The sequence below is a fragment of the Tamandua tetradactyla genome, chromosome 6, assembly GCF_023851605.1.
Source record: "Tamandua tetradactyla isolate mTamTet1 chromosome 6, mTamTet1.pri, whole genome shotgun sequence".
Taxonomy (NCBI): domain Eukaryota; kingdom Metazoa; phylum Chordata; class Mammalia; order Pilosa; family Myrmecophagidae; genus Tamandua; species Tamandua tetradactyla.
Genome location: NC_135332.1, coordinates 143,595,893 through 143,611,716, shown reverse-complemented (window position 1 = coordinate 143,611,716; position 15,824 = coordinate 143,595,893). Strand labels below are relative to the sequence as shown.

The following is a 15,824-nucleotide window of genomic DNA, read 5'->3' as shown; positions in this document are numbered from 1 at the left end:
AGCTTTTTTTTTCCTAGAGGAAATGGTGCTTATGTCTATGCAGAGACAAAACATACCTTCTACCTCCCTCTACCATACTTGCTTTCAGTGTGGAAAGTTCAGCTGTCTAGGGAGTATTTTAGAAATGTTTGAGAGTATTTTCTTAGATTCAGTGATTGAGTGTTACTTCTGAATTTATTGATTAGGAATTAGGGATTCAAGAGGGGCTGGGATGAATAGGACAGTCCTATAAAATAAAATAATGTTTCACTGACATTCATGTAGGTGAAAATTCTTTTTATAAATATCTGGGGATAAAATTTTATTCTGTTTTACATCTAAATGCAAATTATTTCTGCATTTTTGATAACTGTAATACACATTGAGTTTCAGAAATGCAGCTACTGAAGTGAAAGGAAAATTAAAATGTTTATTTTAAACTTTATCAAGAGTTTGTCACTATTTCAGAAAATCACACCACCAACAGCAGTGCTGCTTATAACATTTCGTATAGACTTTTAAGTCTATCTGTAGCTGTCACATTCACAACAATCACTACTACTGTATATAGTTGACTCATAATATCTTCTAATGTAGCCATTTATACATTGAAATACATGCTATATACCTTAATTATTTTTATTTATCCTTTCTGTTATATTTAAGATATTATATATTTTGAATTTATATGCATATGTAGATTACATTATTTTAAAATTTTCTTTTCAGGATAGTTAAGAAGATATCAAAATCTTTGTTATATAAAAGGGCATTGGCATGCTGGGTGAGGTTAGGGTATCAAAAATTTTTTTAAAGGTTTTCATGTTTGGGAGAAAAATGGACAAGGCACAGGGTTTTAATAGGGTCAGGAATCACTCATCTAGAAAATAACACTTCTGTTCAAAAAGGGGGAAGAGGTAGAGAGGCTAGGGAAAGGAAACACATGGGCCTCTTTTTTCATGTACATTCTAACTTTCCATACTTCTGAGGAAGCACACCTTTATCAGTCTTAGTTTGTACCAACGCACAGAGCCCCCACTGTCTTATTACTCCATGACCAACAGAAAACAATAAAAATACTAGGACCTAAAAGGAATAGTAATATCCAGCCACTGCGACCACAGCCCCTCATGAGACTTCTGAACTTGTCACTTCCACAGAGATGAGGTCATCTTCATACTCAATCATGACATAAAACATTTTGTATTATATATCACCCTTCACTGAGTAATAGAATTAAAAAAAAAAATACTCACCTCAGTAGTAGTTCCAATGTCAGCAGATGGGCTACAGGTGCTGGTATCTGGAGGGGCTGTGCCTACACTACTTCTGACTGGAGAGCTGGGGACAGGCCCTATTATAGTCTCTGGATAGGCTGAAGATGGGTTAAGATTGCCTCTTTTCTGAATCTTATTCCAAACCTTATTCATAGTATCAGTTAGCTCGTATAAGAGCTGGACCTGAAAAGAATAAAAAAAAAATATTAAAAAGTTGAAATCAAACCTCTCAACTGCTAATTACAATCCAATAAAATACTAAATATGAAAAAATTAAAACAAGTCTGGGGAAACAAGAACCTCCCAATATATTATCAAAGATGATATTATTTGGACACTATAAATCTCATGAGAAGTACAGGAAAAAATAATTCATATAACAAACTTACAATTTTAAGCATATTATCATAACCTGAGATGGGAACAGATATAATGAATATACTCAAACTTGAGATTTGCTACCTCCTTACACTGTGATATTTTATAAGCAATCCAACATTTTCTGTGGGAAAATGAGGCTAATATAAGAACAATTATTATGGAATAGATTTACTTTAACATATGAATAAAAGAAAAAATGCACAAAAAACATGCTTTAGAGGACAGAATCAGAATTAGAGTCAAATACATCACGGTAAACATAATTGTTTAGTGAAATATGAAATTATTATCATTCTTTTTTTCTGAATGACTTCCATACCTAAATGGTCTTTAGTTTTCTGATAAGTAAGTCTGAATCTGGATTTCTTGCCCAGCAAAGTAAATTGAAAAACAATGATATAACATAGAATATAGAAGGAAAATGTAACATATGAGACCTTTCTATAGATAAAGAACATAAACCATCCAACCTCCTATTCCTCTGGGATATGTCACTCCAATATTCAAAGAAAAAACTGTTTAACTTGCACAATGTTTGACTAAGTTGTAAGATATTTACACAAGATTTCATAAATAAGCATTAATCATGGAATTTGTATGACAACATATTGCCATATACTATATAAAACAAGTCCCGGGAAAAAACACAAACACAATATATAAGCAAATCCACAGCTGGATACCATATTCTGTTTGTCATTGAAAAAAAAAAGAAAGAAAGAAATTCTCATATTTATAAAAAGTTTCAGCCCCAGGAACATCCAGATGATGAAGCTGGCTTCTTATGTGGGCAGAACAGATGCATAAAAACACTACTGTCAATCCTTATTTGATATAAAACAGTTTCTGGGTATACAGATTTCTCTCTTGTGTGTGTGTGTGTGTGTGTGATGAAGTATCAATCTCAGGTTATAGCTCTTTTGGTTAAAAAATAATCTGGTCTAGAGAGCTTATAAAAAAGCTTCTTAGAAAAATTTTAGTTCAAATTAGCTTGTCTTTTGTAATCATGAATGATTCCCTCTAAAAACAAACAAAATTCTTGCTGTCAATTTTTCTAAAAATATTATTATATTATTTTAAGTTTGCTTTTCCTTAAATGATTAGAACTAACAAGGAACACAAACTAAAGAAAATGGGTTCTAAATACTTCTAAGGGCATAAGATTTAAGTCTTTATAGAAATGCTCCTTTTTTGATTGCTATTTCTGATTTTCTATCACCATTCAATGGTGGTGTATGAATGCATTAAATACATTATGCAGTTAAAGTACAAATCAAACAATGACATAAATTTTAAACAAATTTTTATTTTCAAGGAAGAACATTGTTAACACAGAGCTCAGACTTCCCAAATTCTGAGGTTTAAAAAATAAGGCATGGCCGTAAATTCAGTGGCAGAATTCTTGTCTGCTATGCCAGAGACCTGGGTTCGATTCCTGGTGCCTACCATGCAAAACAAACAAAAAAAAAAAGCAAGGCAAAAAATTTGAGGATAATTTATTTTTTATCCTTCAAACTGGAAAGACTATGTCAATTAAAGCTATAAGGAACTACCACCACCCACCTAATACAAGGTCTAAAATTAAGAATCTTAATCATACCAAGTGTTGGGAGGATGTGAAACAATTCTCATTGACTGCTGGTAGGTATGTAAAATTTGGGAAACAATTTGGTAGTTTCTGAAAATGTTAAACATTACCTACCATATGAGATAGCCATTCCACTCCTAAATAATTCTCCAAGAAAAATGAACGCCTATGTCCATACTAAGCTTTTGATGAAATATCCCCAAACTGGAGAAATCCAAATGTCCATCAGCAAGTGAATGAACAAACAAACTGAGTACCCACAAAAGCCAAGTGATTCGTGTAACACCATGGATTAATCTTAAAATGGTTATGACATGAAAGAAATTGCACAAAAAAAAGAGTGTGACTATATGATTCCATTTACATAGAATCCTAGAAAATGACTACTAATCTCTAATGACAGAATCAGTGGTGGCCTGGGGATGGAACATGTGGGGAGGCATGGGAGGAGGATAAGAAAGGGGCCCAAATAAATTTTTGAGGATGATAAATTTATTCACTAACTTGATTACTGGAATAATTTCATGGTTGTAAATACTTGCCAAATCTTTTTAAATTGGACACTTAAAATGTGCAGTTTATAGTACATCAGATATTCCTCAACAAAACTTTTAAAAAAATATTTAAAAACTGACCTTTGATAAGTTACATAGCAAACTGAATGAGTTTGTCTTATATTGTCTTATATTCTCTCACATCTTGTTTTAAATTTTTCATTTTTTTTTTCATTTAATCTACAGCCATTCAGAAGGAAGACTTAATTGGAGAAGAGTGACTGACAAAAGCCTCAAGGAGATACATTCTTAAAAGACAGACAATATTTAGGTGAATGAGAAAGGTTTTTCCAGGCAAAAGAACATCATGAACAAAAGCTAAACACAGAGAACGATCAAGATGTGATCTAGTGGCAATGAAGAATCCTATTCACCAAAAGAGGAGAGGCTTATTTCATAGGGTATAAGAGATAGTTAGAGGCAGAGAGAGTTCAGAGAGTCAAGAGGCTACTCTGGAGGCTGCTCTTACACAAGCTTCAGGTAGACCTTGCCACCTATCATATCCTGACAACCACCAACCAGGACAATTCCAGCCAATCCTAAAGAACACCTAGAGCAATATATAAGATTCCACAAGGTTTCCAGGCACTAGAATAACTTTCCAGAAACCTACAACCTCCAGATGGGTCCCTGGTCCAGATAAGACCTGAAACCTAGCCCAGCCTCTCCAGAACATTAGATAGTTCCATCTCCCTACTCCATATTACTGACAGATCCTTCCAATATCAAAAATTTAGAATTGTCATAGCCCAAACAACTCCAAAGAGAGGTATGGAAAGATCAAAAGTGATGGTGGAATTATACATAGAAGATAGGATTTAACAAATGAATATGAATGCTGAATCATTAAATTGATATCTTTTAATGTCCTGTATTTTAGAGCAGCTAGAAGTAAAAAAAAAAAAATGAAAATTTTGAAATTGTAACCCATGTCAAAGTCTGAAATATATCCTACAGTTAATTGTGGTGCTGTGCTTTGAAATTTATAGCTTTTTTGTATACATGTTATTGTTCACAAAAAAAAAGAAGGAAAAAAAGTCAATTGTGATGGTAAAAATGTATTTAAGCCCTCTAGCCTCCTATATTCTGGAGCAGCTAGAAGGAAAAATATGAGAGGATCATATGGTAGCCCATGACAAACTCTGGGATCTATCCTGCAACCACTTTTTGAAGAGTACATAGAAAACTATTGCTTTTTTATTTCTACGCTTTCTATATATATATGTTATACTATACAATTTAAAAAGTTAAAAAATAAAACTAAAAAAAAAAAAAAAAAAAGAACACCTAGGGCAATATATAAGAATCTACAAAGGTTCCATGAACTAAGGTAACTTTCCAGAAACCTACCATCTCCAGATGGGTCCCTGGCCCAGTTAAGTCCTGAAAGCTAGATGAAACAGCTAGTTTCATCCGCCTACCCCTTATTATCAAGAGCTCCTTCCAACATGAAAAAGTTAGAATGGGCATAGCCCAAAAGTTCCTAAAGAGTAGGAAAAAGATCTAAGATGGAGGTGGAGTTGTACAGAGAAGGCAGGTTTTAACAAATGAGTAAGATTGCTGAATCATTATATTGATATTTCTTTTAGTCTCCAATATCTTAGAGCAGCTAGAAGTAAAACTTAAAATTGTGGAATTAAAAACCATACCAAACCCTGAAATCTGTTCTACAACTAGTTGTTGTGATGTGCTTTGAAATGTATTGCTTTTTTGTATATATGCTATTTTTCACAAAAAAGAAAAAAAAACTTGATTGTGCTGATTATATACATATATATATATTCCTTTCAGCCTGCAATGTTCTGGAGCAACTAGAAGGAAAAATCTGAGATGATGGTATGGCAGCCCATCACAAACTCTGGTATCTGTCCTGTAACTACTTGTGGAAGAGGGCTTTGAAAACTATGGCTTTTTTCTTTCTTTGCTTTTATATATGTCACATCACACAATTTTAAAAGCTAAAAACAACAACAACAAAAAAAGGGAATAGTAAAACGATATGTAGAGGAAGAAGAAAAATTCTGGATATACAATATCAAAGGAAACAAAGGAAGAATGGGATGTCACTAAACAATTAGGGGTCAGTGTTAAACAGTGCAGAGAGCTCTAAAAGAATATATATTTTAAAAGACTATCTTATATGGAAGGCAGGTTGTTATTAATCACTAGAATAAAGTCAAAAGAAAGATTTGCCAAAACAAAAAGTTTCCTTATAGAGCCATGCAGTTATCCAGTTTAATGTTGTTTAAAAGACAAAAATTTTAAATGACTAATTTAAAAAAAAGCATCTACCATGTTCCAGGCACTGTGTCAGAAACTTGTTATACACATCTTTTAAATTTCACCACTACTCAGTAGGATAGATGATTTCCATCAATTTAACAAATGAAGAAACAGGAGATTAGAGTAATTAAAAATGAGACAAAGTGTCAATGGCTGAGAGATCCCAAACAGAGTGGAGAGGTTATCTTGGATGTTATTCTTACGCATTAAGCAGTTATCACCTTGTTATTCAAGATGTAATGGAGAGGCTGGAGGGGACTGCCTGAAAATGTAGAGCTGTGTTCCAGTAGCCATGTTTCTAGATGATGACTGTGTAATGATACAGCTTTCACAATGTGACTGTGTGATTGTGAAAACCTTGTGTCTGATGATCCTTTTATCTACCTTGTCAACAGATGAGTAGAACATATGGAATAAAAATAAATAATAGGGGGAACAAATGTTAAAATAAATTTAGTTTGAAATGCTAGCGGTCAATGAAAGCGAGGGGTAAGGGGTATGGTACGTATAATCTTTTTTTTTTCTCTGTTATCGTTTTATTTCTTTTTCTGAATTGATGCAAATGTTCTAAGAAATGATGAATATGCAACTAAGTGATGACATTGTGAATTACTGATTATATATATAGAACGGAATGATCACATGTTAATGTTTTAGATCGTTTGTTGTTAATTTTTTTAATTAATAAATAAACAAATTTTAAAAAATGAGTGAGTGGTGGAAGGATGCAAATTTAGTTTCATCTGAATTCAAAGCGTGTGTTCATAAACAGTAAAGCCTAATTCCACAGCCTTGGTTTAGAGTGATCAACATAATTTATGGGAATTAAAAACTGTCAATAAATAGATGGGAAAGGAGCATAAGCCCATTCTTTCTCTGGTTCTTCCCCACATACTTAAAGCCCAGAAATTCAAAGTTAGTTTTATGTTTCTGACAAAGCCTATTAGCAGAAAGAATATATCAATTTATTGGTCAAGGTGTAAAGAAGGATTTTATAAAACTTAACAGTAGCTAACTTTTCTTATGTAAAGAAGGATTTTATAAAGAAAAGAGTTATGGGCCCCATCAGGTTAAAACAACCCGGGACTTCCCAGGGGCGGTTATCTGCTGCCTTTGTTATGCAAGGTTTTCTGCTGCCTTGGTTATGCAAGGTTGTAACTGCCGGAGAAAGTTTATCTAAGAATGCAAAAAGGTTGAGTAAGGGAGTTTTGCACGAGACAGCTGCTTCTTGCAAGAAGCAGCTCCCATGACTCATGCGCGAAAAATGTTTGTTATCTGCTTCTTGCAAAATGTTCGTTATCTACTTCCTGCATAAAGCAGAACCTGTAACTAATGTTCAACCCTCAAACCCCACACCCTTATCCTGGCCCTCAAAAGGCTTCCCAAAACCCAGGTTCGGGGCTCTCGGTTCCTGCGTGTTCAGTGAGCCCCACGCATGTGTGGTAAATAAACCCCTTGCGTGTTGCATGAGAGAACGTCTCTTGGAGTCTTCCTTTGCATGGCAAAACTCTTGAATTCTCGAATTCTTACAAAGGAAAAGTTGAGGTTTTATTTTATTAAAGAGATGCTTCTACAGTCTCATTTAATTTTGGAATCAACAGAATTTTTAGAGACTGAGAAACTGGTGTCTGAGCCATTAAAGGGGAATTAGGTAACAATGGTAAAATAGGATAAGAAAAGAGTTGATGGAAGACACTCTTAAGAACCAAAACCCTTGAATTTTCAATCAGTTTAAATATTTATAGCATCTAAGAGCCTTGAATGGCCATGGGAGTTGCAAGACTAACGTAATAGGTTAGGTTTCCTGTAGCATTGACACAGAGACCTATAACAATGTCTGACACAATCACAAATTTCCTTGAAGTCTGTCCCACATATAGCGCCTGTACTCAAAGGCTTGTATCTGAGCAGTAATAAACCAAATTCAGTACTGTGTACACAGGTCAACACTTGTGATGCCATTCTAACAGGAAAATAAAAGAAAGATATTTAAGTAGAAATTATTTCCATAAAATTGTACCCCAAAACTTTATACACTGGCTACATTAAAAATATTGTACAAACCTGTTAGAAAACAGTTTGACAGTTCCTTAAAAAGTTAAATATAGAATTATCATATAGCATAGCATCCCACTTCTAGGTATATACCCCAAAGAACTGAAAACATAATTTGAAAAGATACTTAGATACCAATATTCATAGCAGCATTATTCACAATACCAAAAAGATGGTAACAACCTAAGAGTCCATCAACAGATGAATGGATAAACAACATGTAGTATGTAATAAAATGGAATATTAATCAGTTATAAAAAAGAATGAAGCTCTGATACATGCTACATCATAGATGAACATTGAAAACATTATGCTACTGAGATAAACCAGACAAAAAAGGACAAATGTTGTATGACTCTACTGATATGAAATATTTAGAATAGGCAAAAACACAGAAAGGAGATTAGAGGTTACAGGGGTTGGGGGGAAGATGTGAATCGGAGATTATTCCTTAATGGGAACAGAGTTTTCTGTTTGGGATGATGAAAAATTTGGGTAATAGATAGTGGTGATGGTAGCATAACATTGAACATGTAATAAATACCAGTCAATTGTACACTTAAAAATTGTTTTTATGGGAAGGTTTTATGTTATATATATTCATGTTGTCACAATAAAATTTTTTTAGTTCATTAAACTTTTGATAGTATATTCTAAACTTGGTATATATATATTTTTTTCTGAGAAAAAGGTTCACAGCTTTTATCATATTTTCAAAGAAGTCCATGGTATAAAACGGGCTAAGAACTATTGATCTATACTTCACACTCATACCATACATACATAATATTTTCATTGAGAAATCTCCACACACATACATTCCATACATGATATACAATCAATGGTTCACAATATCATCACACAGTTGTGTATTCATCACCACGATAATTTTTTGGAACATCTGCATGACTCAAGAAAAAGAAATAAAAAGAAAAAATAAAAAACTCATATACCATACCCCTCCCCCTCCCTCTCACTGATAACTAGAATTTCCATCTACCCAACTTATTTTACCCTGTGTCCCCCCATTATTTATTTATTTATCCATATTTTTTTTACTCATCTGCCCATACCCTGGATAAAAGGAGCATCACACATAATCCCTTGATGCTAGGTCTTGGTTCATCCCCGGATTTCTGTTTCACACTGCCAGGGAAATTTACACCCCTGGAGTCATATCCCATGTAGAAGGGAGGGAAAAAAAGATTCGCTTACTTTTCTTTTCTCTTTATTTAGTTTTCATTCTTAAAAAATGGTTTTGTTTGATACAGAATTTTTGATTGATAGGTTTTATTTTTGCTTTATTTTAGCAATTTAAAGATGTTGCTCTTCTAGCTTCCAAAGTTTCTTATGAGAAGCTGTCAATCAAATCTATGCTTCCTAGTATGTAATGTGGCATTTTTCTCTTGATGCTTTCAAAATTTGCTCTCTACTTGTGTCTTTCAACAGTTAGAACTATGTATGATGTGTTTAGTCATGGTATTCTTGTTTTGTTTGTTTTATGCATCTTTGTTTTTCCCGTTTCTGACTCACAGGTAGTAAACAATATTTGCCAAATTCACACAGCAGAAAATAATCAAGTCATTCTTTGACATTTTGACAGAATCAGAAGAAATTTGGAAGCATAGGCTAAGGCAACCACTCACACAGAGAGGTTTATTTGAAGTCTTAAGTTTTATCGATTAAAATTTAGGTGCATCTGGCATAGGAGGATATTATGGAGTACCAACTCCCCCACAAAATCTTTGAGTAAATATTGATTCTTCAAAGTGCTATGTTTATTTTATGACTTATCATCACCTCAGGAATGCTGCTACATTCCAACAGGGATATTCATGCCAATTTGCAAAGAGCACATTCAATATCAAAGTCAGCCTAAACAAACATAATATTCATATAACACTTCAGAGATTATAAAGTATTTTCATAACTATCTCATTTAAACTTCCTAACTACTTTTTGAGCAAGTTTGGCTTTTTGATACAGGTTTAGCAACTAGTAACAATGTAACACAACTTAGCTTATCAGGATTTATCAAAAAGATAAAATATAATTAAGCACTTTGGGTGAAAAGGGATTTTTCAGAGCATGTGGTTCATTCAGCCTGGGTTTAATTCTAAAAAGAAAAAAAAAAATCCGTGGTATCTGTAAGCAGTAACAAGGAGGTGGTGGGAGCCAGATGAAGGAGGAAAAGACAAAAGGGAGAGGGCAGACACAGGAAGGAAACATGAAGATGAAACAGAAGCTCTATGTAAGGGTTTTGCTTAGAGCTGGTTTATATTTAAACAAGAAAACATGAGCTTGGTTCCAAACAAGGTGGATATGTAAAAAAGATACGCCAGTCTTTGAGTTTTGAGCCAAAGTATTATCTTTAATTAGATACTATTAAAATCACAATATTGATGGGTATCTCAAAGTAAAAGAAAACTCAAAAAAGAAATAAAAAATAATGGAGTCTAAGGTTAAAACCATAAAGGCAAAAGATTTTTTTCTCAGCTGGGATGATGATGGATAATCAGACCATGTGGAGTAGGACTATGCTCCCAAGGTAGTGAACTTTCCTAAGTCCCTAAGATACAAGGACACTTGTGGAAAGCTCCAAGTAGGAAGGGTAATCCATCATATAGAGCTTCATATAGAGATTGATCTACTACCAAATATAAACTGAATAAAATGAACATTTCTAGTATTCCTGCAAGGTTCTTCCCTCTGTGGTCTGTCACTCCTACCTATCGCTTCTCCTTCCTTCTCCCTTCCCTGGCTACTGACCTGCTTTCTGTCATTATACAAGCATTCCTCTTTTTATTGCACTTAGCTTTGAGGCACTTTGCTGTTATTGCATTTCTTACAAATTGAAGGTTACTGGCAAACCCAGCAAGTCTATTGGTGCCATTTTTCCAACAGCATATGCTTCCTTCATGTCTCTGTGTCACAATTTAATTAAATAATGTACACTGTTTTTCTTTAGATATAATGTAATTGCACACTTAATAGACAATATAGTATAGTAACTTTTATACGCACCGGGAAAAAAATAGTGTGGCACTTTATTTCAGTGATGTGGAAACAAACCAATAATATCTCTAAGATTCTAAAAGTTTATATAAATGGAAATACACAGTAAGCACTCTTTATTGCCTTTGCTCAGCATAATGTTACATTTGTCAATAGTTCAATCCTTTTTATGGCTGAGGAGTGTTCCATGCATGGTGTTCTAGTTTGCTAGCTGCCGGAATGCAACACACCAGAGACGGATTGGCTTTTAATAAAAGGGGATTTATTTTGTTGGTTCTTCAGAGGAAAGGCAGCTAACTTTCCACTGAGGTTCTTTCTTACGTGGAAGGCACAAGATGGTCTCTGCTGGCCTTCTCTCCAGGCCCCTGGGTTCCAACAACTTTCCCTGGGGTGACTTCTTTCTGCATCTCCAAAGGCCTGGGCTGAGCTGCTAGTGCTGAGATGAGGAATGCTGAGCTGCTTAGCAGTGCTACATTGCAATCTCCCATTTAAGCACCAGCCAATTAAGTCAAACGTCACTCATTGCAGCAGACACGCCTCCTAGCTGACTGCAGATGTAATTGGCAACAGATGAGGTTCACGCACCATTGGCTTATGTCCGCAGCAACAAGACTAGGTATGCTCACCTGGCCAAGTTGACAACTGAATCTAACTAACACATGTCTACCCCTTGTCAACTTGGCAACTTCAAGCATCACTTTAAATAGGTTCAGAAACTTCTCTTCTTGCTGTGGGCCTGTGAATCTCAAAACAAATTATCTGATGCCAATATGCAAAGGAGGATAAACACAGAATCCATAGGGAGAAACAGGAAGGAAAACCTGCAGGCAAACACCATTGGAAAGCCATGTTCTGATATAAATCCCATTTCTTAAAGGTAGAATACTCCCTATTCAATACTGTGTATTTGAAACTGTAATGAGATCATCTCCTTAGGAGATGTGATTTAGTCAAGAATGGTTGTTTAACTGGATTAGGGGACGACATGTTTCCACCCATTTGAGTGGGTCTTGATTGGTTTATTGGAGTCCTATAAAAGAGGAAACATTTTGGAGATTCAGAGAGATTCAGAGAGAGCAGAACGATGAAGCCATGAGATGCAGAGAGTCCACGAGCCAGCAACCTTTGGAGATGAAGAAGGAAAACGCCTCCCGGGGAGCTTCACGAAATAGGAAGCCAGGAGAGAAAACTAGCAGATGACGCCGTATTCGCCATGTGCCCTTCCAGCCGAGAGAGAAGCCCTGACTGTGTTCGCCATGTGCCATCTCACTTGAGAGAGAGACACTGAACTTCATCGGCCTTCTTGAACCAAGGTATCTTTCCCTAGATGCCTTTGATTGGACATTTCTATAGACTTGTTTGAACTGGGACATTTTCTCCGCCTTAGAACTGTAAACTTGCAACTCATTAAATTCTCCCTTTTAAAGCCATTCTGTTTCTGGTATATTGCATTCCAGCAGCTAGCAAACTAGAACACATGGATAGACTGTAATTCATTTAATAATTCAAATATTGATTAATATTTGGGTGGTGTTCTATTCATGACTATTACAAATAAAGCTGCTATATCTGTCATGTAAAAGTCTTTATGTGGACATATATTTTTGTTTCTTTTGTGGAAGTACTTAGGAAGGAACTTTTTAGTTGTTTTCCTAAGTGGTTATATCATTTTTACATTGCCACCAGCACTGTATGAGAGTTCTAGTTATTCCACGTCCTCAGTAAGTCTTTTATTTTAGCTAACATGGTAAGTGATAGTGGTATATCTTTCTGTTTTAGTTTGTTTTTCCCTGATGAATAATGAGGTTGAGTAGCTCTTCATTAGTTTTTGCAGAATAACCTTACTGCATAAGTGCAGTAAGGTGGTGCAGTGTCTGGTGCAACGTCTCTTCAAATCTTTTAGCCATTATTTGTCTTTTGTTATTTTATTTATTGTCATTTGTCTTCATATTGTTGAATACAAGTTTTTTTTTAATACACTATCTTTGGTCCATTGTCATACAAATGTATTGTAAACATTTTCTCCAAATCTCTGCCTTTTTGCTATCTTAATATGCATTTGAAAGATAAACTGTTTTTAGTCTTGCTTACGCCTATCATATCACTTTTTTCTTTTATGTTTCATGCTTTTAGTTATCTAAAAGGAATATCATGGTCTAGTAGAATTCATCCAAGTTATCTAAGGAATTTTCATCTATTTCAAGATTTCAAAGATTTTTTCCTATATTTTCTTCCAGAAGCTTTTATTTTTAGGTTTATGCTCCACTTCCAACTAATTTTTGCATGTGTTGTGAGATAAGGTCAATGTTCATTTTTTCTCTTTGGATAGGCAGTTGATCCATCGCCATTTGCTGAAAAGAATTTTCTTTCCCTATTGAATTCCCTTTAAAACTTTTTCAAAAATGATGTCCTATATATTATATATAAGTGTTGTACTGGATTGTATTTTGTTCTATTGCTTGCTATGTCTATCTTTTTCAAATACCAAACAGTCATGAAACAAGTAAGGCAAGGTTTCCCACTTTGCCTTTTGCTATTCTAGGTCTCTTGTTTCTTCATTTAAATTTTAATCAGCATCTCAATTTCTACAAAAAAGTCTGCTGAGGTTTTTATTAGGATTGTTTTGGAGCTTAGATTAATTTAGGGAGAACTGCTGTCTTAACAATATTGAACCTTCCAATCTATGAACATAAACTGTCTCTCCATTTTTTTTTTTTTTTTTTTTTAGATTTTAAATACTCTCAGCAATTTGATTTTTAAGGTAGAGATCTTGGACATCTTTCATTAGATTTATTCCTTTACGTATTTGGAGACATTTCTATTTTCCAAATGTCTGCTGAGAGTATATAAAAATAGAATTGATTTTTATAATAACCTTATAGCCTACAATCTTGATAAATTTGTTTCTTAGATCTATTAACGGTTTCTTTGACCTCTCTAGGCTTTTCTAAAAAGATTTAACATACATAATTATGGACACTTTACATCTTCTTCTCTTCTTTATGTCTTTTCATTTGTCTGTCATAGAGTAATGGTGAGGACCTCCAGTATGACACTAAATAGGTGGCAAAAGCAAGAATCCTTTGCTTCTTTTTGACCTTATGGAGAAATAATTGAGTCTTTTAACATTTACTATCACATGATACTGTTGATTTCTCATAAATGCCCTTTAATCAGTTTGAGAAAGTTCTTTATTATTTGAAATTTCCTTCAGCAATTACAATTTTTTATCATGAATGGATATTGAATTTTTTCAAATGTTTTACCCACATCTCTGAAAATTTTCATGTGGTTTTTCTCCTTTATTTTGTTAATATGGTAAATTATACTTAATGGTTTTGAATGTTAAATCAACTTTGTATTTTCAGGATAAACTCTGCTTGATATATATATATTTTTTACTTGCAAATATTTGGTTAAAATTTTTTACATTCATATTCATGAGGAATACTGTGCTCTAAATTTCTTTTGTAAAGTTAACTACAGGATTTTGTTTTAGGATTATGTCAGTTTCAAATAACAAGTAGGGTAGTGAGCCTTCATCCTCTATTTCTGGAAAAAAAATTGTGAAAAATTTTATTTTTCCTCGCATCTTTAATAGAATTCAACCATTTGGCCCTTAAGCTTTTTAGAGGAAAAATTTGATACCATATTCAGTTTCTTTAATAGATATAGAACCATTTTGATTTTCTACCCTTTCTTGTATTACTTTAGTATCAATTTCTTTTTCAGTAATTTTTCCCATTTTATGTAAGTTGTTGTATTTGTTAGCATAAAGTTGTTCAAAGTATTCTCTTATCATTTTAATATCTGTAGGATCTGTGGTGATAACCCCCTGTCAAAAATTTCTGATAATGTTCATTTGTGTTCTCTCATTCTGTTCAATATAGTTTGAAGTTTATAATTTTGTCAGTTTTTTCAAAGAATGAGCTTAACTTTGTTAATTTTTCTCTTTTCTCTCCTCCCATTCTTTAATTCATTTCTGCTTTCATCTTTATTATTTATTCTCATTTACCTTGGGTACCTTATTCTTTTCTTAATTTCCTGAAGTAGAACTTTAAGTGAATGATTTCAGACCTTTCTTCCTTTCTATTTATAAGGATTAAAGGTTCAAAATATTTTCTATTTTCCCAAATGATTTTATCTTTGGCTCATATATTATTTAGATGTGTACTGTTTAATGTCCAGATATCTATAGAGTTTTTCTATTTTATTACTACTGATTTCTAATTTAATTTGAGTGTGGTCAGCAAATACACTTTCGATATTCTTAGAAGTGAGAAGACCTGAAAAAAGGTGTATTACACAGTTATTGGATCTAGCATTCTATATCAATTAGATCAAAGTAGGCTGATAGCATTTTTCATATTTTCTTTATCTCCAATGTTTTTGTCTAATTGTTTCATCAATTTCTGAGAGGTATTAAAAATCTCCTACTTCGATTTTGGAATTCTCTATTTTTCCTTAAATTTTGTTAATTTTTGTTTCATGTCCCTCTTTATCTCTGATAATACTCCTCTTCATATTTCTTTTACCTGATATATAAGCAAGTCCAGCCTTCTTATGACTTCTGTTTATGTGGAATATCTTTTTCTAGGCATTTAATTTTAATCTATCAGTTTCCTCATATTTCAAGTGTGTTTCCTATAGATGTATAGACAGAGTCTTGGTTTTTTCCCCCACTCTATAAAT

General features: G+C 33.7%; 1 protein-coding gene across 16 annotated transcripts in view; it reads right to left on the bottom strand.

Moving 5' to 3' along the window:
- The window catches only part of VPS13B (vacuolar protein sorting 13 homolog B), a 1,000,970-nt gene that overhangs the window by 453,905 nt on the left and 531,241 nt on the right, over positions 1-15,824 (bottom strand). For all 16 annotated transcript variants that reach the window (XR_013178353.1, XR_013178354.1, XR_013178355.1 and 13 more), the window contains one exon: positions 1,236-1,439. Coding sequence is in view for 12 of the 16 variants with exons in the window: in XM_077167321.1 (XP_077023436.1) it covers positions 1,236-1,439 (204 nt within the window). In the remaining 4 variants the exon portion in view is untranslated. The remainder of the gene's footprint in view (positions 1-1,235; positions 1,440-15,824) is intronic.